This window comes from Drosophila bipectinata, chromosome 2R (assembly GCF_030179905.1).
Source record: "Drosophila bipectinata strain 14024-0381.07 chromosome 2R, DbipHiC1v2, whole genome shotgun sequence".
Taxonomy (NCBI): Eukaryota; Metazoa; Arthropoda; class Insecta; order Diptera; family Drosophilidae; genus Drosophila; species Drosophila bipectinata.
Genome location: NC_091737.1, coordinates 9,490,415 through 9,499,843, shown reverse-complemented (window position 1 = coordinate 9,499,843; position 9,429 = coordinate 9,490,415). Strand labels below are relative to the sequence as shown.

The 9,429-nt window shown below is 42.9% G+C and overlaps 2 protein-coding genes across 3 annotated transcripts; one reads left to right on the top strand and one right to left on the bottom strand.

Annotated features, from left to right (window-relative positions):
* Positions 1-135: 135 nt before the first annotated feature.
* PI31 (Proteasome inhibitor 31 kDa) lies at positions 136-1,431 on the bottom strand. The gene is made up of 3 exons (XM_017252861.3): positions 1,037-1,431; positions 598-983; positions 136-542 (listed from the first exon to the last, which is right to left on the bottom strand). Exons 1-3 carry the CDS (start codon positions 1,196-1,198, stop codon positions 290-292), a joined length of 801 nt encoding a protein of 266 aa, XP_017108350.1. The 5' UTR covers positions 1,199-1,431; the 3' UTR covers positions 136-289.
* Positions 1,432-2,903: 1,472 nt separating this feature from the next.
* Positions 2,904-9,425, top strand: ADD1 (ADD domain-containing protein 1). Of its 2 annotated transcripts, XM_017253037.3 has the most exons (5): positions 2,904-3,306; positions 3,376-3,844; positions 3,906-5,173; positions 5,589-6,521; positions 6,581-7,321. In XM_017253037.3, exons 1-5 carry the CDS (start codon positions 3,225-3,227, stop codon positions 7,123-7,125), a joined length of 3,297 nt encoding a protein of 1,098 aa, XP_017108526.2. In that variant the 5' UTR covers positions 2,904-3,224; the 3' UTR covers positions 7,126-7,321. The 2 variants fall into 2 exon arrangements, with proteins under 2 accessions (XP_017108526.2, XP_070134000.1); XM_070277899.1 differs by lacking the exons at positions 5,589-6,521; positions 6,581-7,321 and adding an exon at positions 7,431-9,425 and having other exon boundaries at positions 2,908-3,306.
* The last annotated feature ends 4 nt before the right edge of the window (positions 9,426-9,429 follow it).

Here is a 9,429-nt window from a genome sequence, read left to right as displayed (position 1 = left end):
CGTTTACATATATAAATTTCCATATATTTTCAAAGATATGAAGTGTAGCCCCGGATATGCCGATCAAAACGATTGGGCTGCTTGAATTTTATTTTATATCGAAATATTTTGTATTGTGTATGAAAAGTAATAAAATTATCGTTCAAAAAATTAATTGTTGTATTTAATTATTATAAATCAATTATATATTCATTTTTTCTCAGATCAATTAAAACAGTATATCCGGAATTTGAAGTTAGTAACTTAAGATTTTATCTGTGCTCCAGAGCATTCATGGTACTCCTAGTATTCACATGTAATAATCGGGATCCCAATTCGGCGGTCTCATATGATCTGGATTGGGTCCACGACCTGGCACATTAGGATCGGCGGGACCGAACGGATCAAATCGCGGTAGCGGTCCCACTCCAGGGCCCATATTTGGGCGCGAGGGAAACGCAAAAAGATTACCAGGACCACCGCGACCCAGTGGATCCAAGTCGCCACGACCGATGTCCGGAAAGCCAAAAGGGCGAGGCTCGAAACCTCCTGGCATGTAGGACCTACATATGATTAGATAAATAATTTATCCATTCATACTTCGTTACCGTAGCTTACCCGGGCCGTCTGGGCTCGCCAATACGAAGAGGATCCGATCCGCTGGCTCGTGGAGCGGTAGTCTGTGTGGTAACCTCACGCGAATTGCCCGTAAAGACCGGATCAAGGAGCTCCTTTCGGTACCGGTCAACAATCTCTGAAGCGCTTGGCATAAGAGTGGCAATGCTACCCTTGACTTCAGCTACCAGAGTCTCGGGCTCAAGGCAAATGTTTGAAACCTTCTTGGTATTTATGTCCATCAGATTCACAAGCAGCGCATCCTCGGTAATGTGGCCCAGCAAAAGATAGAGAACCTTGTCGTGAACGTAGCGCAGGGAATATTTTGTGTCATCGTCGTTCCAGCTATCCGGCAGCAGTTCGCTGCCCTCTTCTTCAGGCAATGTTTTCTACCAAATTTCACAATAAAATGATGGAACGGTCCGATAAGATTCTTACTCACATCATCGCCAATACCAACGCACCGGAAGCTGTAGTGCTTAGTGAGGAGAAAGTGGATGAGGGCAACCAGGAGGTCAGCTTTCTTGTTGACATCTGCCTGAACCGTCTTATAGAGCAGATCCCATCCGTAAAAAAACTCGCCACTCTTGGCGGCCGCCTCCATGTCGATAATTGAAAGGATTCACAATTACGGAACCAGATTCAACATGTCCCACGAAGCACACGAAGAGAACTTTTTAATTTTTTGTCTGATGAGGTTGAAATCTATATGCTTCTCGTTGTTCCGTACGTGACAGTTAGTTAACAGATATATATATGACAAATAAAGGATTTCAATTGTTTTGTTTTTCCTTTCACTAGAGAATCTATAGTAGTCAGTAGTAGAGATGGTCGGTAAACGTGTGCCGATAACGCATACGATATACTGCGATTCCGTGATTAAATATGGATCGATGGATCAAAACCAATATGTTCTATATGTCCTCTATGCTCTCTAACAGGTTTTCAGCCTATGAACTTTGTGCAAAGTTTAACCCCACCGCCTACAAAAAGTTTCCATCTTTACAACCAAAAAAATGTTCAGAATATTTTGAAATGAATGTATTCGGTTTTCTATATATCCACAAATAAATATTATTTGTAAATCATTATTTATGATTTAAATTTATAGAATGTATTTTTTTAGAAATAATTTATATCATAGGATAATGTGATCAGTAGACTATCCTTTAACCAATATGTTTTTTTTATTAAAAACCTTTTTGGGGCTCAAATCTTAAAATCTATTAACATTTTTGCACCAACCAAATAATGTTTGATATGATCCAATAAATTAATTACCCTTGATATATGAATGTCACCTCTTTGAAACTAACTGTAATATATATTTTATTCCCTATATAGAAACTTAGAACTTGTGAAGTCATGTCTTCCTACTAGAGGTGCAAAAAACATCGATGAAAACATCGATGCATCGATGTTTTTTGAATTTTCCACAACATCGATGTTTTTTTTTGACCATCGATGTTTTTGTGCCGTCACTATCAAGAGAACAAGCAAAGAAGAGGTACGTAAATTTTAAATTTTAAATTTAAAAATTTTTAAAATTTAAAAATTTTAATTTTAAATTTTAAAATTTTATTACAACCGTATGTCTATTTATCTATTTAACTTATTTAAAAAATATTTTTTTAATTTTTAAAAACATCGATGTTTTATCGATGTTTTGGGAAAAACATACATCGATGTTTTTGCACCTCTACTTCCTACTAAACAATACTACTAAGCAATATCGGTATATCAATGCGGTCACACTAATATCACTTTAGAGAACTAGTTCCGTAGACATTTGCAAAATTAATTTGCAATTATTTGCAAACTGTATTTATTTTATTATTTTCTCCTTGGTTTTTAATGGTTTGATAAATTATTTTTTAGGTAAGGGTTTTTTAGGCTAAAGTAACATATTTCAAAAGACACATCTATCTCTATCGCACAGTTCGTGTTCTTACCGACATTCCGTGAGTGGAAAAGGGACAACATGATAGTTATAGGGTTACCAACGCAACAAAAAATTCAATATTTTATATATTTTTTAACTTAAAAACAACTGAAATTATATTTTGAATACTAAATAGTGTTTTAACTTGAAAAAAATTTTTATCATCCTTATCAGCAAACTTTTTTGTGAAGAGATCACATATATTAATTTTGACTAATGGCTGTACTTAGATAATACCGATTTGAGATCCTAAGATAATTCGTTTGATCTTTTTATCCTGGCAAATATATAGAAAAAAGTATATCTCTCAAAAGTCGTACCCTCGGAATTTTAGTGCCGAATCCGTACTCATGTACACTTCGTGTACCACTCGTTTTTGTTCGTCTGGGTACCGAAGAAGACGCCATTTTGTGTGAAAAAATTTTTTTCTGCTGGGGCGGCGTTTATGTGAATATCTTACAAAATTAGTCGAATTACTATTTCCCGGAGATTTAGTGATACTATTACTTACCGGCTATCGTATCAGTTCACAAATAAACAAAAAATCACGCGGCATTCTAGTGGTGTTGTTGTTGAACTGAAAGTAAAGAGCCAAACGTGCCGCCTTTATTGTTGTGTCTCCAGGCGAGCTGCAGTGATTGTAAAAGTGAATTAGCACGTGTGGCCAGAAAGGGAATAGCTCCTCAAGATGAGTAGCAGCACCCCCGGTAGCGATGCGGCGGCGACGCCATCGTCGTCTCCACTGGTCAAAGTGGAGGCAGACTTCTCAGGTGAGTGATTTGTTGATCCCATAGATACACAAAGGGCCATGTCTCAATAGCATCCTTCCAACCCATTAGGATCGAAGTTTGAAATAGATGCATCACTGTCTGACGAGGAACGTAAGTTCTACCTAAAGATGTTTTCCTCCGTGGATTTGGTGAATCTGCGTAAAGTACACTGCACAGTGTGTCGCCTCCATTTGGGATGTGCTCCAGTCTCCGAGAACAACATCAAGATGCATCCCATTCTGCGAGTGACGCACTGCGTCAAGTGCCACGATTTTTATAACAGCGGCGAGTTCTCCAAGGGTGAGGACGGCTCTGAGCTGTACTGCCGCTGGTGCGGCCAAGGCGGCGAGGTGTACTGCTGCTCGACATGTCCCTATGTCTTCTGCAAGTGTTGCATTGTGAAGAACCTCTCCAAGGGCGTGGTAGTGGACATTGAGCAGAATGAGAACTGGAACTGCTTCAGCTGCACCTCCAAGATTCTTTGGCCCCTGCGTGCCCAGCACTGGGCCCTGGTAAACTACATCCAGACTCAAAAAAGGTATGCCCTTGGAAATACATTAAAACAGAATATCTTCTAAAATCTCTCTTTGTTTTTATAGAGCGATTCAAGCGTTACCGCTGCCCGAAATCGAAATTCGTCGTCTTATGCTCAAGGATAACAGCACTTGCTGCCGGAAGATTAACTATTTGTCAGACTCGATGGAAAGCGTGGAATCGAACGCCTCCAAACGCAGCCAGAGCAGCCCAGCGGTTCCGAAGAGAACCAAACCAGCTCAGCCCCCACCGGCAAAGCGTCCCAAACCCGCTTCCAACGATGAGGTAGTCTGCACCCCGGATCTTCTCAGCATGCTAGAACCGGATTGCCAGCTATCAACACCTAACCAACCTAAATTAGGCACTCGCCTTCCGGTGCTACCCGCCAATGTCACTACCACCCCCAAGATCGTCACTGTCGAGCAGAACTACACAGGACCGACTCCCAGCAATAGTAGCGGAAGTAATGGAAGTGGAAGTGGGTCATTGCCAATGCAAAGAAACAGTCTGCCACCGCCTCTAGTCCTGAGTGGTTCGGGAATACGATACCGCCAAAATGGCCCAAGTGGTAATGTAGTGCGCCGTACAGTAGTGCCCAACCCGGTGCGAAACTCTGGTCCTGTATTCCACACTATTAACGGTTTCCGGGTGGACTTAAATAGTGCGGCACAGCAGGACTCGTATCGACTGCCAAACGGCCGTTTGATCCAAGTAAAGCGACAGGTACCCCCGACACAGCAGCCGCCGGCGGCGTCCCCAATGGGTCTTCCGCCGGGCATTGTTATCCGACCAGCGCGACCTACGCATCCAGCTGTTGGTAGACAGAGCCAGGCCCAGGGCCTTGGCAGTAACATTGGCATCTACAATCCGCAAAATAATCAGCCACAAAGATCCCCTCAGATTGTACGGATCGGAAGCATGAATCCGGCAGCTGCATCCCAACAACAAGCCCCGCCATCAAACGTAAACGGAGGTCAGCCAGCAACGGCTGGACATCCAGGCCCGCCAGGGCCCAAGACTTCAACTCTGGTGCGCCGAGTATACCCCGATAATCCGATTGGACACGCGCGGAACCAATTGCAGGAACAAATTTTCAGTGCCATGGAGATCTGCACACATCTCACGGGTAAGGTGGTGTCCCTAACCCACTCGAATGCCTACAACCAGGTGCGCGGCTATATGGATCTCAAGGAGCTCTACATTCACATGTCGTATCTAATGACATATGCCATTGGACGTTTCAAGAACCTGCAGGAGAAGTGTTTGGTGGACATGCGCGAAATGGGATTCAAGAATGATGCAAATAGCTTGGAGAATGGTCAGCTGGCAGCTGGTGAGTTCCGATATACAATCAATCTCCATTATAGGGAATATTATTGCTTAGGATTAGGGATTATGCAGAGATTTATGTGATAATAGAACCTGAAGATGGTTCAGGTGCTTTATTACTGTCTTTGGTGCGTATTTTCGACACATGGATGGGGCTTACTTTCCGAATTCCTTTTCCCGCGCGTGTGTTTATTATTTTTGTCGTGTGGAGTTGTGACTTTTCGTTTAGAGAGCATGTAAGTATGCTGTGTTTTTAGAGAAAAACTCTGCGAGTTCCATTGCATTGGCTTCGGTGATCAAATTTGGTTTTAGCTTTGTCCATGTGTAAGCAAAATACAATCCAGAAAGGCAATGGAATAGAACCTGGCAGTAGTTTTTCACTTTTAGGATTAACCATTTAAATCTCTCATCTCTTGCAGCCGTGGACTATGTTTGCTATGGCCAGCTGGAGGACGTGGATCTGTTCAACAGGGGCTCCAACAGCTTTCACAATCAGGTCTACGAATACCGAAAGAGCTTGCACGCCAATCTAAAGGAGGGCGAGGACTGTGAGCCACTCCCACCTCTACTGCCACTGGGAGTTAGAGCCGAAGGCGATCCCATCGATGAGGATGAAACGGAATTGCCTGCGGAGACGACCATTGAGGATGGCAATGATGTTGAGGAGGTGGAAGACCTGGATTGCGATGATCAGGACGATTTGGATGACGATTTAGATGACGATGACTTGGACAACGAGGATTGTGGCGAACTGGGCACGGAGGAGAGCATGAATCGAAACGAACAGGCTCACGCCTATGACCGAAAGCTGACTCGACTACTCCGCGAATACCCATCAATCTGGTGCACTAGACACCCGGATTATGGAAAGAAGGAGGTCACTCTGAAGCAGTGGCGCGTAATAGCCACTCACTTTCCGCGCGGAGACGACATAAAACTCCGATGGAAGAATATTCGTAAGCGCTACGTTAGAATCGAAAGGCGTCTGAAGCAGGGAAAACGCTTCAAGGGCTACTTCGACAAAGCCACCAACTATTTGACCAACAGGGATCGACCTCGGAGCGAGTGGCTGGCCGTGGATTGCGGCGAGGACGACGGCGATGGTTTCGAGCGCAAGCAACTGGATGTGATCGAGAATACCATCGAAAACAAAGATCAGAAGAAGAGTAATTTGGGGAAAATCAAACCCAAGGGGGTCATTCCAATAGATGTGCGTGCCATTGACCTCCGTATCATAAACTTTGCCAAGAGCCATCCTGTCCTCTGGCGCAAATCCACCGATCCCGAGTTCAACAGCATTGATGAGCAAACCAGAACATCTCTCTGGCAGAATTTTTGGAGATCGGCTCCCAGTAAGCTTCTTTTCTATTATATCTTTAAATAAAGTTATATCGAATCGTTTTTTTTACAGACTATCCCTGCGAATATCTCGTGGAACGTTGGCAGCAGATGTATGAGATGTACAAGACATTCCGACTGAAAAACATAAAAGATAAAAGAGCCTTTGCCAATTTGGAGCTCAAGTACTCAAAGTACTTGGCCAGCTTATACTTTCTGTACAAAATAGACGAACAGGATCTAAGAGATGAGTTTGAACCGCTGCAAGATTGCCTTCCCAACGGAACCGAAACGGTTGAAAAGCTTAAGGACATGCCAGATGATAAGCAGTTCGTCCAGCAACTGGTTCTGGCCATGCGGGCTTATCCCACGCTGTGGAACTCTCGACATGGGGATTACAGTGATGTGGCAGCCAGAGAGCGTCTATGGCCGGAGGTTGCTCGACGATTGCCTCGTTTTAAACGGGATGCAAAGGCCTGCAAGTTGCGCTGGCAGATGGCCAAGTTTGCCTACGAGTGCTATGGCAGAGAAATGGAGAGGCAAAGACCCAACGAGCGAAAGCTACAGAAATTGCGATCCAATTTCCCCCTGGAGGAGATGCGGTTTCTTAATATTTAAAAAAAACATTACTTTTGGAATTTTTAAGGATAAGGAATCTAGTTCTATTAAGAAATTATAAGTTAACTCGAAAAATAACGCCTTCAGCGTTTGATAAACATTTTAGGACTTTGTAGAAATAAGATTATTTATATTTCCACCAATCTCATTGTGACATTAAAATTATTCACATTTTCTATGTGAGGCAGCTTCAAAATTAAATTGTGTTTATTAATAGGAGGAGGTTTATTACTTAAGATTATAAATAAAAAATATTTATTTATTATTAACACATATATTAATATTTGTTACCCATACTTTTTCAGAAAAACAAGCCAGCGACGACGAGGATAATGAAATCGAAATTGTGGAACCCAAAACAGACACCATCACCATCGATTCGGACAACGAAGATAGCGACTCTACGTTGCCCAAAAAGGCATCAATGCAGTCATCCAATAAATCGCAGATGCTGGTTAAGTTGGCTCAGAAAATACAGGAGAGGAGGATCCAGCCACCGATTAAAAAACAGGATAAACATGAGAAGCCTATCATGACAATAACCTCGGTGACGTCAGCGGCTCCTAAGGCGGAGACAGTGGAGACATCGGAAAAACCGACGGACATTGATGTGGCTGCCTTAAGTTCCACAATCCTTGCCAGCTTGCTGGAGGTGGATATGGAGGTGCCAAACACCAAGTTCAAAACGGCAGCGACTCACAAAAAGCAGCCTCGCAAGAAGACAACGAACAAACCCAATCCAGCGTTACTCCAACTGGAACGGAAACGTATGGAAGAAATGAAGAGGTCCGATGTCAAGTTGAAAATGAAGGTGGTGGTGAAGTTGAGGAGAGCTGAGGATGAGTTCGAGGTTGCTCGCCGATGGGCGGAAGATAATAAGAAGCGTCAGCAAGAATATGTTGAAGATACGAACAAAACAACTGAACAAGTGGGTTCCGAGGACACTGCCTCTATTGAAAGTCCGCCAAGTAAAGACCTGTCTAAATCTCCACCTACAACCGAAGACGTAGAAGACACCTCCATGACAAACAATGAAGCTGAAATCACAAACAATGAGGTCCCCGAACCTGAAGAAGATCAGGCAACGTTACAGGAACCTGAAGATACAAGCAATTTGGAAAGCAACAAGCAAACCGAAAAACAGCCCGACACTTTGGAAACAATAGAAGAACTCACGGATGGTAAAGAACAAATATCTGAGAAGGATCAGGATGAAGACCCAAAAACAAACAAAGCGACTGTGACGGAAAATACTGAAGACAAAGAGAAGGAACACCCAGAAACTAAAGACACTGAAAGTGATCAAATAAAAGACACTGTTGCTGATTCTAATGACGAAAAGGTCCTTTCGGAGAAAGAAACGAATGTGGATGCGGAAAATAAGGATAAATGTGACGATGCGGAAGAAAGTCCAGGAATTGAAAAGGCTGTAGAAGAAAAGACAGCCGAGCCCATGGAAACTGGTAGTGAAAGTGGGGAACCCTCTACTGGACTCGTAGAAAGCATGGATACGGAATCGCTAGAAACTCCAAAGGAACTGATGGAATGCGGCTTGGACGACGACATAGGCATGGATGGCATAGAGCTGAGTGACGCCACAGAAGAGCTTATCAAAGCATTAAGCCGACCGAGCCCGGCTGCTTCCGAAACCCCAAAAGAAGACGAGACTGATCTGGATGGTAATGATCTAATTGATGAACTACCACTGGAGACGGCAGAGCCACCAGAAATTCTTTTAAGGGAGGATGACAACGACAAGGTAGACAGCTCATCCAAACAAGCCGGAGAAGCTGCTCTAACTAGTACGGATGGAAATGAGAAAAGTGCTGAGGAAGCACCTGGGACCGACTCAGTGGATGACGCACTTCCACAAACTGCGCCTATCAAGGGCTAGTGTGTGGTGATTAGGGTTCGGTCCAATAAATCCTAGGTTTGAATCGCAATTTTTTGTTTTCCATTTTTTTTTCCATGAACTTGCAACCTTTGAAAAATGAATTTTCAGCTTACATTCGTTTCCTAGCTTAAGGTCAGTGTATAAACAAAGTCGGATCAATACTAAAACATTTTTGAATTTCCCCCAATGCCATAGGATTAGTTGTTGCATTTAAGAATGCATTGTTATGTTTCCAAGAAGTTTGTAAAGCCTGCAATCCCAAGGAATGTTTGGAACAATTGAAAACGGAAACCGGATTCCATGGCTTCTTCATGTTTATTCAAAATTGAATATACGAGCGGAGGAATAAAGCCAGATGCACTTAATTATTCAATAAGTGATTAATGGATATTAATAAATGTGTGTAGTTC

Excerpts from the sequence above, each read along its gene's own strand:
- ADD1 (XM_070277899.1), top strand. The coding sequence starts at position 3,225 with ATGAGTAGCAGCACCCCCGGTAGCGATGCGGCGGCGACGCCATCGTCG. Across the intron at positions 3,845-3,905 it reads TACATCCAGACTCAAAAAAG|AGCGATTCAAGCGTTACCGC; the intron begins GTATGCCCTTGG and ends TTGTTTTTATAG. Across the intron at positions 5,174-7,430 it reads GAATGGTCAGCTGGCAGCTG|AAAAACAAGCCAGCGACGAC; the intron begins GTGAGTTCCGAT and ends ATACTTTTTCAG.
- PI31 (XM_017252861.3), bottom strand. The coding sequence starts at position 1,198 with ATGGAGGCGGCCGCCAAGAGTGGCGAGTTTTTTTACGGATGGGATCTG. Across the intron at positions 984-1,036 it reads GCGTTGGTATTGGCGATGAT|AAAACATTGCCTGAAGAAGA; the intron begins GTGAGTAAGAAT and ends GAAATTTGGTAG. Across the intron at positions 543-597 it reads GGCGAGCCCAGACGGCCCGG|GTCCTACATGCCAGGAGGTT; the intron begins GTAAGCTACGGT and ends AATCATATGTAG.